This window comes from Sciurus carolinensis, chromosome 7, assembly GCF_902686445.1.
Source record: "Sciurus carolinensis chromosome 7, mSciCar1.2, whole genome shotgun sequence".
NCBI classification, from domain to species: domain Eukaryota; kingdom Metazoa; phylum Chordata; class Mammalia; order Rodentia; family Sciuridae; genus Sciurus; species Sciurus carolinensis.
Window position 1 is genome coordinate 11,802,800 of NC_062219.1, and position 15,624 is coordinate 11,818,423.

Genomic DNA, 15,624 nt, shown 5'->3' on the forward strand with positions numbered 1-15,624 from the left:
GAGAAACATAACTCAAAATAGGTAAAATAATGTTTAAGAGTTTGTGATCTGTCAACCCAAGAGACGGAGCAGGATAACTGACAAGGAAATACTGAGTTCTTAAGAGTCCATTGGTGAAGGTTTAGAGAAAGCAAGGCTCTTCCTGCTCCCAAGACGCTGCTGTAGGAGTGGGATTTAGAGTACCAGAGAGGAAATGTGGGGTCATTTTCCAAGGCTTAAGGTCTAGCTCTGCCTCCTTGGGCAACTTCTTCCCATTCCCAGAGATCCTGAATTTTCTTCTTTAACAGAATAATTAGACTAGATTCAAAAGAACCTTGACATTCTCATAAATCCATTGAGTTCTTAAGTTGGTTTCTAATATTTTGTAAAGCAAGCCCCAGGGCCATTGGTAGCATTAGACAGAAAGAAGCCTGTTTCCATTTCCATTATATGGTAGACACTGGAAGAGGCAGCCCAGGGTCCCAGCAAGAACTGAGACTGGATGTTCAGGCACATCTGAGTTCACGTTTTGAATGAACACCTTATTGCCTGGTGACCTTGACTGGTTGTTTGGCCTTATCAATCTTTCATTTCTCTTCCGTAAAAGATAATATCATGTCTCCTGGGATGACTCGGTTTCAGACCTAAAACAAGTCTTCATCAATTTTAAGTTCCCATTCCTTCCCCTTTCTTAGGTGAAGACACTTTGTGTTGTGCATGACACCTAGTATCAGAATAGCCTGCTGGTAAATCCATCATCTCTAATGCAGACCATGCTCAAGAATGGTTAATAGCATCTGATTTAGTGAGAATGTTCACTGTCCTGGTTCTCCAGAAACTGATGACGCTTTTATTCTGATCCTATAATTAAGATTTAAGGGGCTAAGAAACTAGCTTCATATTTTATTCCAGACAACATTAGTTTAGGCTTTTTGGGTTGTTGGGTTTGTGTGTGTGTGTGTGTGTGTGTGTGTGTGTATTCAGACAGACCCCATAGTAGTAATGCAATGTTCAAATTACTATTTGAGATTTTTCATTTAATTTTTCATGTCCTGTGTTGACTGAGTGATGCTGCTTTGTGAGCCTTTGACTTTGGCTGAGTTCGGGAGCATTTACGATCCTATCATATGTAACATAAACATCAATCTGCTTCCTTATTTCTTTGCAAATTCAATTATTTCTAATTACATAAAGACATCATTGATCAAGTAAGCATAAAAACCAATATAGGAGAATTTAATCTCTTAAATTCGCTTGTAGACTTCAAGGAATAATTGAATGCTATAGTATTTAATACAAGGAGACATCTTTGTTGTTAATAACTGGGCCAAAGTTAAAGGAAAATATCTAACCCCCATCATATTACATATTGATTTGGTTCAAATTGAAAATATTTGGATTCTGTTTTCATATCCTTTCTCCCCCACCCCCCTCTTCCTCTGCTCTCTGCAGGCTTGGAAATGGGTTTTGGGCCCTGTGGTCTTGTATGCATGTGAAAGAATAATTAGGTTCTGGCGAGCTCAACAAGAAGTTGTCATTACCAAGGTATGCGTGTAGCTTTATGTCTGAATAAAGGCCTGAGTGTAGATGAAAATTTTTTATTAGTCCAAGTTTTTAATTTGCCATTTTTATTGCAGAACTATCTGTAATTTAGAGGCTCATCTTCTGTTCTAATAATTGCTTATATCCTGAGCATCTTTTAGTGTGACTAATTTTACTGAAGTCAGGGATCGGGCCACCAGACTGGTATGCAGAATTCCGATAAAGGACTGTAGTACAGCACTGGAATTGTCTGTATGTCTCCTTATTCTGGTTTCTTTCTGAGGGATAAGGCAGAAGGGGTGAGTATGTTTTCCATTAGTCAGAGTAACTTCCGGCACCATATAAAGACAGATTTTGCAAATATACCAATAACATATAAACATTTTCAAACCTGCACACTCTCACCTGGGACTGCTGAGCAGTGGGCAGGGAAATAGAAGCTTCAGAGCAAGAGAGGCCTCCAAGGTGGTTCAAAATAGAGAGGAAGGGCCTATATAGTGACCTGCCCCTGTGAGTGGAGTGCATCGTGGTAGCGTTCCCAGTCTTGTTATCCATGCTCACAGCTCACTAAGTTTTTCCTCATACTGGAGTAAGATGGGAACAGATAGGTCAATAATGCATGTCCAGGAGACAAGTACCAAGCACTCTACCCCACTCCTAGATTTTGGGGACTTTTTGGGGGTTCTTGTTGTTACTGCAGAATTCTTTATCATAGTGAAATGTGTAAGTAATGAACAAAATTTCAATGGAGAACTGATTAATAATCATAAAACTGATGCTATATACATTTTAATTTATATGGTAAGTTGTCCATGACTTTTGGTTGCAAAAAAAAAAAAGAGAGAGGTGATAAATCTAAATATACAAATATCAACAAAATGTCAACAGTGCTTACTTTGGGGCAGTAGACTTTTAGGTGAGGACTCTATTATTTTGGAATACTTAATTTTTTTAATATCAGAATATATTCCTTTGATAGTTGGTAAAATAAAACCTTTTGTTTTCATTTTGAACAGGAAAAAGTATATGAATTTCTGGGATACAGTATAGTTCAAAAATATTAATCCTCTTCTATTCCAGTTCTTCTGAAGATATAAATAATACTTATTTACGTGTGCACACATTGATCATCTTAATATTTTCCCTAAGTTCAGACTTTCAAGTACATCAATTAGTTGACCCTTGAGCTTAAGTATAGGAGCTAAGTATAGGAATGAGTTTAGGGTAAAATAGTAACCACCAAATTAATGATAGTTCTAGATAAGGCTAGAGAGATAACCTTTACCTTGCTGTTGCTTTATGACTATCTTTACCACCCCTAGTTTTTTAAATGCTAAAAAGACATTCTCTGCCAACCAAACCTATAGTACTCTGCTAGTATAACTTTAACAGAATACTACATCCCTTCACTGTCTTCAAGAAAGCAGATATATAGAAATCGTCTCCTATTCCTGCTCTAAGCTGTTTCTGTGTGACTGTTTTTACGTTAAGCACCAAAGGCTGTCAGGCTGCATCAAAAGCCAGGCTGTAAAACTGGTGGAAATCTAGAGCTGTTACTAGGGAGACCATTTAACTGCAGCATCAGAACAAACATGGGAAGGGAAAGAACTAGAACTAATGAGTAAAAGACTGAGATGTTCTTAATGAAGAAGTACTGTCCCAGGGTCTAGATCCTAGATTTTGTTCCCTTAAGCCTCCTGCCACAAAAAAAAAAAACATGCAGAAATTTTTCAAAAAAACAAGGTGGCAATCCAGAGCAGAAAGTGATCTTTCAGATAAGCAATGAGTTATAAATTCTCATTGAAGGTCCAGAGCCTTTGCACAATGCTTTTTGACATCTAAAACTTGTATACATAGAACACTGGACAAGGTTTAGTCAAAACAAAAGAAGACCTAGCAAATAAAACATTTCAGAGCTGGAAGGTTGCTTTTCATTCAGCATGGAGAAATATCCAGGTTTATTCATATAGATAATTGACAAAGGTATCAAACTCTTCCTAGATTTTTATAAGCATGGAAATAATGTGGTGACTATTTTAATAACTTCAAGCACAATTTAGTGATATGCATATTATTCTAGCTTATATTTCTTTGAACTGGTAACTGTGCTGGGGGAAGGCTGGTCATTTGAGACACACAGTCACATGCCAGCCATGAAGCTGTAATGGGGTACAGCTACCCAAACGTCAGGCACAGCACTCTGAAGGACAAACTTCTTTCCTGCTCAAGTTCATACCCAGACACGAAAGCAGTGGCAAGTATCACTGAAGCTTATACCTTTAAAAAAACCTGATTTAAAGTTTTGAAGACCTTTCTGGAAATGAGGGTCATTTTCTTATTACTTCACTGAATAAAACAGCTAACAACTGTCTTGCTCTAATTTAGGTGGTAAGTCACCCGTCTGCAGTCCTAGAACTTCACTTGAGAAAACGTGGCTTTAAAATGGCACCAGGGCAGTACATCTTGATCCAGTGCCCGTCCATCTCCCCTCTGGAGTGGCACCCCTTCACCCTCACCTCCGCCCCCCAGGAGAACTTCTTCAGTGTGCACATCCGAGCAGCAGGCGACTGGACGGGAGCTTTATTTAAGGCCTTTGGGGCAGAGGGACAGACCCTCAAGGAGCTCCACAGCCTGCCAAGGTTAGAGCTCATGTCTCTTTTATGTCTAAATCATAATGTTGCACAGTCAAGAATTTTAATGCATCAACATGCTACCAAACTCAGCGATATCTCTAAGCCAGGTTGTAAGTTTGAGTCCATTTTTAAAAAATTGAGAATCTACATAAAAAGTGTAATTTAGGAGACTTTCAGGAGAAGCAAGTACATTTCTGTAAAAAACAAATGTTCAACAAAAGTAGGCAGTGATCCAGGAAGAAGGAACAGTTTGCTTTCCCAGTTCCAAAAGCATCACTTGGCTAATTATATACAACCTGCCATGGGTAAGACAACTCTGTGAACTCTTTTCTGTCACAGTCTGAGCTTTTCAGATATTTGTGAAGGTTGTTCTTCAGAAGAAGGATGCTGTGTTCCAGTCGTATTGGATGTAAGGGCCTACACTGCTCCCGGCTGGCCTCATCTTAACTTGATTCTTTACCTCTGCAGCCCTATTTCCAAATAAAGACACATTCTAATATTCAGTAGATCAACAAAGGGGCACAATTCAAATCACAATACTACTCTGTTCTAAAAAACCCGAGTACATGACGGAAGTCCCAGGGTAAGATACAGCTCCTTGGTTCTTTGCAGTAAACAATGGCAGAAAGTTTATTTCTGTTGCACCCCAAATCCTATGAAGTCCATGTTTAGGTCCCTAGAAAAATAGGGACAAAAAAAGATGAAAAAAATATTTTGAAAGAATTTGATATTTCAAAGGAGATTTCTAATTCTGCCATCCCCAAGGAACAGCAATTGCTGCCTATGAACTTGGGTGGAAAAGACGTTGGAACACACTTAGAATGACGTTCCTGAGGGTAGGACATTGTCTTTCCTCTTTGCTTCTCCACCGCCTAGAACAGCGTCTGACTCATGGAGGGAACAGCGGACAGATAAAATAATGGAAAAGATGAATTCTGATGCAATGAGTACTTAGGTTAATTTGCATATTTATTGGTAATGGACTAAGTACCATTACAACTTAAGGCACAAAATCTAACTCATTTGTGGTGGTGTTCTTCCCATGATATGGAGAACCAGGTATGTTGCATTGGGTTTGGTTCTGTCCAGTTGGTAAGAGGAGTTGCATCCCTTCATTTCAAATATTGGTTCTAAAGAAGATAAAATAGCAAACCTGGCATGATCAGCACCTGCTCAGGCCAGAGCCCCAAACATCACTTCACTATTCAGCTAAAACTTCTTTTTTAAATTGGAAACTTGGCAATGTAACAGAATTACAAGGTTCAGGATGCAATTCAAATGCCTAAGATCAGAAATTAAAATACAGGCAGAAGTGCACACACACACAGACACGCTGTGTCTGACTTCTTCCCTAGTCCCTGCCCTCGCCTTACCTGGCAAGATGGATACCCTCAAGATGGATACCTTTGTAGCCTGGCTTCTGTGCTGTGTGTGGCAGTTCTTTGGTCTCCCTTCACAAACCCGCTAGCAGTTAAGCCACTACTCCAGTAGGCACTCAGTGTATCCTTCTCAGTATCTTTTCTGTCTGATACGCTTTCTGTCTACGGCGTGCTTTGTCCAGACAGTCCCACATGATCTGGTCCCCTGGGCTCTCCCTGAGCTCATCTGCTCCACCTCCCATCCTTTGTTGATTTAGCCCTTCCAATCTTCTTTCTTTTTCGTGATTGTGTTTCAATTGATAGATAAAATTACATGTATACATATATATTTATCATGTACAACATAATTTTTGACGTACGTATACATTATGTTTATAGATAGATTAGATTGTTGGATCTACAGGGAGAGCGAGACCGAGGCATTGTGTTAAATCTAGCTAATCATCAGTTGTGTTGCCTCACAGAATTAACACTTCTGTGATGAGAGCACCTAACTCCACTCTTTTGCAGTTTTCAAGATTACAACGTATCATCTCTATCAACTCCAGTCACCTTGCCATAACACACAAACCTCGTGAACATACCCCTCCTAATTGTAATTACACATATGTAATACACATATATTACAAAATATATTGAGATACATTAAGTATTTCATTTAATAGAACATCCTCCGGGTTCATCATGTTGTCACAAATGACAATATTTCAATTTTTTGAGGCTGTATAGTATTCCACTGTGTCTGTGTTCCCCGTTCTCTGGATCCATCCATTTGTGGAGGGCCAGTCCCCATGTTTTTCACATGCTCTCAGGACCTTGGCCTCTGCTGTTCCCTCCACCAGCACACTGTTCCCTGATCTCTGCCTGGTGCTCCCTTCCTCCCTCCAGGTCTCCACTCAGTTCTCCTTCCAAGGAGGCCCTTCCTTCCCTCATCATATGAAACAACCCCCGACTGTCACCCAATAGGCACAATGTCCCACACCCGACTTTCATTTGCCGGCAATACTTACCACCACGTGACACATTGCATAGGGGCTGGTTTACTTGTTTGCTGTCTCTCCCCATGCTACAGCATGGGCCCACGGAGAGAGGGAGTTCATAAGTTGGGCTCACTTTAACATTGTTGGTTCCTAAAACCAGTCCTTAAGTAAGAACTTTATGAGTGTGTCTTGAATAACTAGAAAGAGTCATCGTAAACAGTGCTGGCTCCCATCATGTGTTAAATTGGTTTACTCTCTACTTTTACATAGGTGCAGGTATGTGCATTAGCAGTAAAGTCCCCCAAAAAACTAGAATTTGTTCAGATCTTCAAGACACAAAGAATCCAAATTTTATCAGACTACCGTGGCCGATGTTACAGTTTAACGTTGTTTTAATCTTGCACCACATTTGGGAACGCACCATGTTCGTTCACTGCTCGGACCCTGAAAGGTCTTAATCCAGCCCCAGAAAGCTGGAGGAAAAGCGTGAGTGAGGAAGCAGGAGGAGGAACCAGCCTAGGCAAGAGCAGAAGTGCTCCTTCCTCTCAGCCCAGGAAAGGGGGAACACATAAGATCTAGAAGGCTCTACCTCCTGAAATCAGATGGAGGAATTTCTCAGAGTTGATACTGAGTTTCCAGCAATTTAACCTGTTTCCCAGAACCAGGGCTCCAGCCTCAGATGGCTGGGTTCAAAGTCCAACTTTGTACATGATCTTGGAGAATGTGTGGAACTCCTTGCCTCAGTTTCCTCATCTGTACAATGAGGATGACTGAAACAGTACTTAGGCTTGGTTTAGAATTAACTACCATGTTCCATATAAAAACCTTGGCATAATTCATGGCAGCACATGGTAAGTACTCAAAAAAAGTTAGCTACAATTAATATTTGCATAATAAGAAGAAACAAGAGCACCACAGAGATGGCAATGAAAGTGATGGTTGAATGCGTAGAGGGTTCAAAGAGAGGAGACTAGAGGCTAATGGGGTGGGGAGGTGCTGCTGACTGTACACAACAAGGACCCAGCAGGAGACAGAGGCGGGAAGATGAATCATTTCCTATTGTGCAATATTTGAAACTGGGATTTGGAATTAAGGAGGGATAACGAGTAAACTTGAAAACAAGAATTTGGGCAAAGGAAGCCAATTCGGATTGTGAGAGTTCTTGAGAAATGGGGAAATTTTGACCCCTAAAAGAATAATGGATTGTCATGACATCTATGATCAACTACTTAAAGACCTGAGATACAGAAAGGAGAAAGATATGGTACGTGTTTCCCAGGAAGGCAAAAGATGAGAGCTGTCAGAAGACAGATTGCAGTAAGACATGAGAAAAAAATGCCCCAAACTTAGAAGTGCCCCCAAATGAAGCAAGGCGTCCTGCACTGTAACATCAGAACATGGCCTTCCAGAGAGATAGGGGGAGGATTCTCAATTCTAAATATGCAGAAATTTATCATGTATTTTGTGGGATTTATGACATGATTCTTCTTTGGATGTAATTGGTATCTTTTTAAATTTGATATCAAATAAATCCCAAGCATTACTAATTATAAAAATAATGACAATCAGACATTGTAATCTGTAGGCAGTTTTTTCTATCTAATTATTTATAAAATAATTTCCCTTAATTGTTTGTAAAATAATCTACAGTGGTTTAAGATACTATTTAGTTAATGACCTTTTATTTTTATTCTTCCATTTTCATATATCAATATGTAATAAAGCCTTATTAATTAAGATTAACTTGAAGAGACTTAATTTGAATATTAGGAAGTCTAGAAATTATGGAAAATTTTTAAATAAATCCAATTGAACTTTCATGAACACATAGCAAAACCCAAATGGGCCAACCTGGGGTGCCTTCGACAGACTCTCCTTAGGGAACGGTTAGGAATAACTTAGAAACCTTTTAATTAGCATATCTTTGTTCATATGTAAATGTGTACTTTTGGAATAGTTGGGGCCATTTAATACATTCTGCTGACTGAAATATTCTAAGCATTCCCTGTATAATCGATTCAGCAAATGTTATTAAACGGCTCCACGTTAGATGGCGTGTGAGGTAGGATACGAGGTAGGCAAAGAGAGATTTGGTTCCTACCACCGTAGACCTGAGGGTCCAGAATTCAAGATGGCATGAAGTCACATGCACACGCATGCAGATACACACATACCTAGTAAAATTGTAACTATGAAGAAGGAGGGTACAGAGTGCTATAAATTATATGAGGGGGTTAACTAGTCTAGGGCATCCTGAAGGACTCCTCCATCCAACAATGATTGGATAGGACCTCTTGGAAGGGTAATTCTTACCCAAGTGAGAAACTGGGGCAGAGTATTCCAAGTGAAATGATAACCGTATGCTGAAGGTAGCCTTGTGCACACAGGCATAGAAGAAAAGCCCGTGTGGCACTGGCAATGAATCCAGGGACCAGTCCACCTAGGACAGTGCTAAAGACCATCTTATTTATTCAAGGAATATGCTTTGTGCTTATAAAGAAACATTTGCCAAGCAAAGACAAAACATCTTTGCTGCCCCTGGCATAATTATCAGATTTTGAATTAGCATTATCTAAGATAGTGAGTTTTCTAAGTTCTACATAACTGACAAATTATTTCAGAATTATATTTATTCCAAACAAAAGACTTCCATTAGACTAGAATGATACAGACAGACCAAGATGTGTGACCAAATAAATGTAAGCAGGGAGAATTACCTTAGGAAAAGCAAGGACAAGCCTTATAAACCACCTCGATGCTCCTCAGGCCTCTTCCACAGGACTCCGCGATGCTCTGAATCAAAGCACACGTCTCAGAACTGCAAGCGGAGCTCACCACATGGAAGAGGCCCAGGCTCATGCAGGAGATGTCAGGCTTCTTCCTTCCATAAAAGGCAGCTGGGCAGGACTAACTGGTTTCTCCCCTTGAACCAAGCCCCCAAATCCTCATGCTGAACCTGCTCTCTGGATGGGGCATTTTTGAGCACATAGTCAACCTTTCAACACACATTTGCAGACACACCCTTTGAAAAGCACTGGATTGGGCTGGTTATGTGTCAAGAGCAAGGTGTCCTGAAGGTCAAATGCGTGGCACTCTGTGTTTCCAGGCTGGCGGTGGACGGGCCATTCGGAGCTGCCCTGACGGACGTGTTTCACTATCCTGTGAGCGTGTGCATTGCGGCAGGAATCGGGGTCACTCCCTTTGCCTCTCTTCTGAAATCTCTGTGGTACAAATGTTGTGAGTCACGGAGCCAGACGAGGCTGAGCAAGGTATGGAAAACTCACGGGTTCACCCTTCCCTGGATTAAAAGTTTCCACTTCCTATCTATCATCTGCCGATTCTTGGGGAGGATTTTAATTAACTCTGAGGGATAAACTCAAGGATCCTTAACTATACTTATGTTCTTAAAAATCTCCATTCAGTATTACGTTTATGAGAAGGGTTATGTCTAATCTTGTTAAAGATGACAAGACATAAATTTTATTGCTTCATTGCCATTACAGGACATGTAATTGCTCATCTCAATAAAATATGGACAGGCCGCAAAGGCCTGTGACTGGCTGCAGTTAGTGACATCAGTGGGCAGCCTTCCCCTCCGCCTCTTCAGATGAATGCTACGTCCGCAAACATACAGTTCTCTCTCCTATTCTCATGGCCGCCCTTGGGAATCATTGGCCTGTTCCACTACGGTTGCTACCCAGTCCCCAATCCTGCTTCTGTCACTTCTTCTATGTGCTATGACTAGATTTCTTCAGGATTCCTTTCTTCCCTGGTCCTATCTAGAGACGCCATTCCATACTTTGATCCTACAGGAGTGAAAGGAACTTTCTTTCCATGTCCTGAAGTTTTAATAACCTGAGTCCATAAAACAGACAAGAGACAGATTAACAGGAGAGAAGGTGTGCAAACGTATTATCGTACAAGCAAGTAGGAGTCGCACCAAGTATGAAATTCAAAGAAGGACCAGATGGTTGCAGCTTAAATACTTTCTTTCTAGTGGAGAGGGGAGTGGGCATTTTAGGCATTTTCAGAAGAAGAGTAAGTGATTTTTAGCAGTGATGAATGGGCCCAAAGACAAATGCCTGGAACAAAGTTCTCTTGGGCTGTGAGTGTGTTGTCAACTTCAGTTTTCTTTCTGTCACTTAGCATTCTAGAGGATCCAAGGGAACTGTAAGGAAAGAAGGATGAGAGACAGGAGAAGGGAGCAGGAGGAGGCCAGAGACCTTGGTTCTCCTTGAGTTCCAAGCACTGAGCATGCCAAAGTGCCGTCCTTTGAAGTATGGTTTTCTGAGCTTCAGCCACCGCTTAGGATCAGGAGCAGGCACTAGAGCGGCTACAGAAAAGGAGCTGTTTTAACAGCAAGTGTTAGGGACACAGGACAAACCAGGATGTCCTACAGCTGGGCTGGTCCTGATCCTGCTGCTACTTCTCTGAGTGACCCTTTGGTTGCAGTTCCTATATCCAACAAAGGAAGATGCTTGATTGAACTAGCATGTCCTTTGTGTATTCTTTGAAACACGGGTCACGTGACTTGGTCAGCTATAGAGGATTCAGGGTTAGAGAAACCTAAGAGCAGCTCTTACTACACCCTACTCTAGAAGATTCACGTCCTCTACTACCCTATCAAAGTTCTACAGAACTTTGGTTCTACAGAAGAGAACCTTATTCTGTCTTGTTTAACACCCACCATTCCCAAGTTTATTTGCCCACTGAACCTTTGTCCACCTGACGCCCCTTAAGGAACAGTATTCTGTGAGCACCGAGGGCAACACTAGACTCAAGGGTCTCTCATGCCAGAGCTTTACCAACTAAGACGCAAAATAATAATTCTTTCATGATGTTCCAAGTGACAAGTGCTTGACGTATGTTTTTTCATTTAATTTGATCTTCTATGTAAGGTAAATAATACAAGTCCTGTTTTCTAGATAAGCAAACCAATGCTCAGAAATATTTAAAGTGGGGCTGGGGAGATAGCTCAGTCGGTAAAGTACTTGCCTTGCAAGCACAAAGCCCTGGGTTCGATCCCCAGCACCGCAAAAAAAAAAAAAAAAAAAAAAGAAATATTTAAAGTGACTTTCCTGAAAATGCACAGGTAGTAAAAGGCAGAATCTGGATTCCTGCCCAGGTCCTTCTGGTTCTTTCCATGACACAACCAACACTCAGTGGACGTGACACCCAGACCCTCTGTAGCCCTAGGGCACTGTGGTAGGAAGACCGTGGGGCTCTTAGAGAACCTGCACCTGGGCTTGGATCCTGGAATCTGCCTGATTCAGCTGTCACTGAAGCACATGTCATCACCCACCTCTCTGAGCTGGAGTTTTTCCTCCACGCAATAGAGAAATAAGGATCCACATCCAACTAGGAGTTTTAATAACACTTAAGACAGACAAATAATGTGAATTACAGAATGTGTAAATGTGTATAAAATTACATAAATGTTTATTATACCTGTCAAGATATAAATACACTATTGGTACTGTCCCAGCCTAGATTTATCAGGCATTTACTACCTAGCAGAGCATTTTGCATACAGTATCTCACATCATCTCTCTAAGGTACTGACCATTTTAATTCCCACTTTGCAGATGAGAAAATGGAAGTGAATCACAAAGCTAATAAGAATAATAGAATAATTTTAGTGAATTGTTACATAATTTGTCCAGATAAGTAATATCCTCAGTTTACCCAGGAAGAATCTGAAGCACAGAGCACAAATATTAGAACCAGCATCGGAACATAGGTCCTTCTTGTGCCAAAGCCCATTTCCCTTCCTCTGCACCACAGGAAGCTTAGCCAAGAGAGCCGAACAACTACTGTTGTATATATTTGGAGCTCAGGGCAGAACTTTGTCACAGTTTGTGACAACTGTTCAGCCCTCTCAAGTGCTTCCTTTCCTCCCGCTATCTGCCAAGTTAAACCCACCAATAGGGATGGCACATTGTTCAGTTTCGGTCACACTCGGGGTCACACAAAGATGGTGTGGATAGTATGTCTCGCTTTCACTTACTCAACCAGTATTTATTCAACACCTACTATGTGCCAGGCTCTCTCATACTGACCCAAACTGTCTATCACATACAACTTACAACAACCTAACTCACACCTGAGTTGTAATAACCTCTCGCTTCTCTCCACCTCCATTACCTCCTTACTATCCTCCTGGATATCATCTATCTTTCTTTTCTGGTTTAAGATACGCAAAATCTCTTATTTCCCCAGCAGACTGAGCTCCTTGAACGTGACTTCTCTGGACATTCTTATTTGAGGCTTTATATGAACTGTGGGTCACTGAGTCAGGACCAGAGCATGTGTTTCTGATTTCCACTTCAAAGTTCTTTCATGAAAGAAGTGAGGGTTTCATGCTATTGAAAGTCAAGGCAGAGAATTACACTTAAGATCCAATTCCTGAGAGCTGGCGTGCATGAGAACAAGTTGGGAAGTTTCTCTCCTTTGAAGCAACTTGTGTGTGTGTGAGAACAGCTATCATTAGGGTTATGTAACTCATATTTGTCGGGCTGCCGTGCACTTTCGGGATATAAATACTACTCTTTCCACTGAACTGTCAGCCTCCATATAATTTTGAAAGTGCAGCTAAGCAAAGAAGTACATATTTATCTTACAGCATCTTCACAATTTTAGTCTGGGCTACAGTTTTCACATTGTTCTCTTGTAACAAGAAAGAGGGGAAAACAGCATAGGGGTTCAAAGATAGAATTTTAAGCATAAATGCTTACTGCAATTAAAAAGGATTTTTCTCCACCATGTGGAAAATACAAGTTGGCATAAACACATACAGTCATATACAAAAGTCTCAAGTTGTAAGTCTACAACAACAACAAAAAAAAACAGTTGTACCAGTTTTGTCCGTTGGAACCATCCATCTCCTTTACCCTTCTCCCCCTGTAGTTCTAAGCAAAATACAGGCGTTTCACCATAAGACGCCATCTGCTCCTGGGAGATCACAAGGATCTGATGTTTTAACATTTCTTTGTTTCCAACCATCTTTTCTTTTTAGAGCTAGGAGAGGAGCATAGGAAGGGAGGGACATGGTCAAGGAGAGATTTCCTAAGAAGCAAAATAACAGTTAAGCATCTGATAGTTTGCTGGGAAGAAATCAGGGAAAGTTGCAACACATTAAAAGGGCTTTTCAGAAGGAGGAGCAAACGTCTCTGGGTTGAAGGCAGATGAGCACTCGGGGCCTTCGTGGTCCCTGTGGGATGAGGGCAGCAGCAGAAGCCAAGTGCTGAGGGGCATAAATGCCCTGCAGGGATGAAAGTCCTCCCATCCTGCCTAACGGGTATGATTAATTCTACATCACACTCGATTTGTGAAAAGAGCTCTTGAAAAAAATTAGGACAGTTTGCTTGTGCAAACTGTCAAAATGATGAATGAAATAGGTGTGTGTGAATGGGGAGGGACGCGGAGGCTTGCTGACATAAATATATTGGCTTACACATTTTGGTTCCCCCTAATATCACAGCCATGTAGATGAACTGAGGGAACTGCCGACTGTAAGATCGGCTTCATTTTCTTAACTGTATATGTAATCTTCAGATTACGATAAAATAGATTATAAAAAAAACGGAGGTGATCTAATTTCTCCATAAATTGTCTCTCTTCATCAGTTCAATAATAGATAACGGTGATAATGGGTATTTATAGTGTGTCCCATGCAAAATGGCCTTTGGGTTCTTAACCTAATATAATAAACAGATAATTCAAATAAAAAGACAGCATGGGCCAGTGGGAACAAGGGAAAGAGGCCAAGAAAGACAAAAATCCATACTCTGCTTAAAGATATTAATAAAACAAAGGAGGACCTGCTCTCTTTTCTAATGAATGAAAAATGCATTTAATTTAGTCTGTTTAGGTTGAGAAATTATTTACTTTCTCTTTCTCTCACACTGGAGCTCAGCTACTCCTGGAATTGATCATCTCTCCTAACCACTGAGAGCTGCGATCAATTGAGCAGGGTGGGGTAGGCCTAGGCCCTGTTCACTCTTCCTGAAGATGCGCGGGCTCCCCTCTTTGATCAGGCCACCCCAGAAGACCTCAGCACCCCATCAGGCCTTACCATTGCCTGTGGGGAGGGGAACAGCGTTAATACTTTCAGTACCTTGGTTTATTAACCACGCAAGTCACCCACAACTCCGGTCTCTTTGTAAAAGTTTCAAGTAAAAGTCTCAGTCAAACATCTCCCTTCTTCTTTTGCCCACATTAACCATGCCCCACTGGGTCCCCCAGGGAACTGCTCACATAGCACTGGGTGAGTGGGCCTCATTCTACTCCTGTTCACAGGCCTAACCTAGATGAAGAGGTGTTATTGTTACATAAATGTGCGTGTGCTCTGAGCGAGGGGTGCCATTTGTTTTGTTCTGGTTGTCCACTAGAACATGGCTGGAAGCAACATCAATGTCAAAGTCTCATGATCTATTTCATCTTATGTGGTGCCTTCAGAAGTATTCCACCATATGGTGAGCCCAGGATCTATCGAATCACTCTACTGTTCATGAGTGCTGCAGTTGTCCAACAAGGATTAAAGGACACATGCTCAGTCTTGGGCCACAGGGCAAAGCAGTAACGTAGCCATGAAATTGCTAACATTCAGGAATAATGGCTTTAAGAAGAAACACCTTAAGCATGAAATATGATTGACAAAGACGGGTCTCAGTCTCACATTGATTTCTCAGAAAAAAAATTTTATAATTTGATTGCTTTAGAATTACAATTTTACATATTAGGGAGACTTCTCAGTAAGAAGAAATATATTCGTCTTGTTTTTTTTTTTTTTTTCTCGTATGCTGTTATATTCATCCAGGATTACCTTGACAATAACAACAACAAAATAGAAACCAGAACAATAACAGTGCCACTTATTGAGGAGATGAGATATATTTTCTAAATACCATTTGCAATCTGTATCATTTCAGAGAGAACAGCTCTGTCTTTTCGGACAATGGTCATGATTCCCTCTATGGAGAGTCTCTGTCATCATCTTGACTTGGAGCTCTGTTTATTCCAGTTCTGTCATCCAGCGTGGGGTCAGACGCGTGCTGCCCTGGAGGAGGTGGCTCGCACTGACCCGCTGGCCTGCTCCTTGGAGGAGGTGAA

The 15,624-nt window shown here is 41.1% G+C and overlaps 1 protein-coding gene across 1 annotated transcript in view; it reads left to right on the forward strand.

The window, feature by feature from the left end:
- Nox3 (NADPH oxidase 3) overlaps nucleotides 1-15,624 on the forward strand; it is a 52,776-nt gene that overhangs the window by 19,511 nt on the left and 17,641 nt on the right. Inside the window, exons 8-10 of the mRNA XM_047558913.1 lie at nucleotides 1,432-1,524; nucleotides 3,907-4,160; nucleotides 9,620-9,782. Of these exons, the coding sequence (XP_047414869.1) occupies nucleotides 1,432-1,524; nucleotides 3,907-4,160; nucleotides 9,620-9,782 (510 nt within the window). The remainder of the gene's footprint in view (nucleotides 1-1,431; nucleotides 1,525-3,906; nucleotides 4,161-9,619; nucleotides 9,783-15,624) is intronic.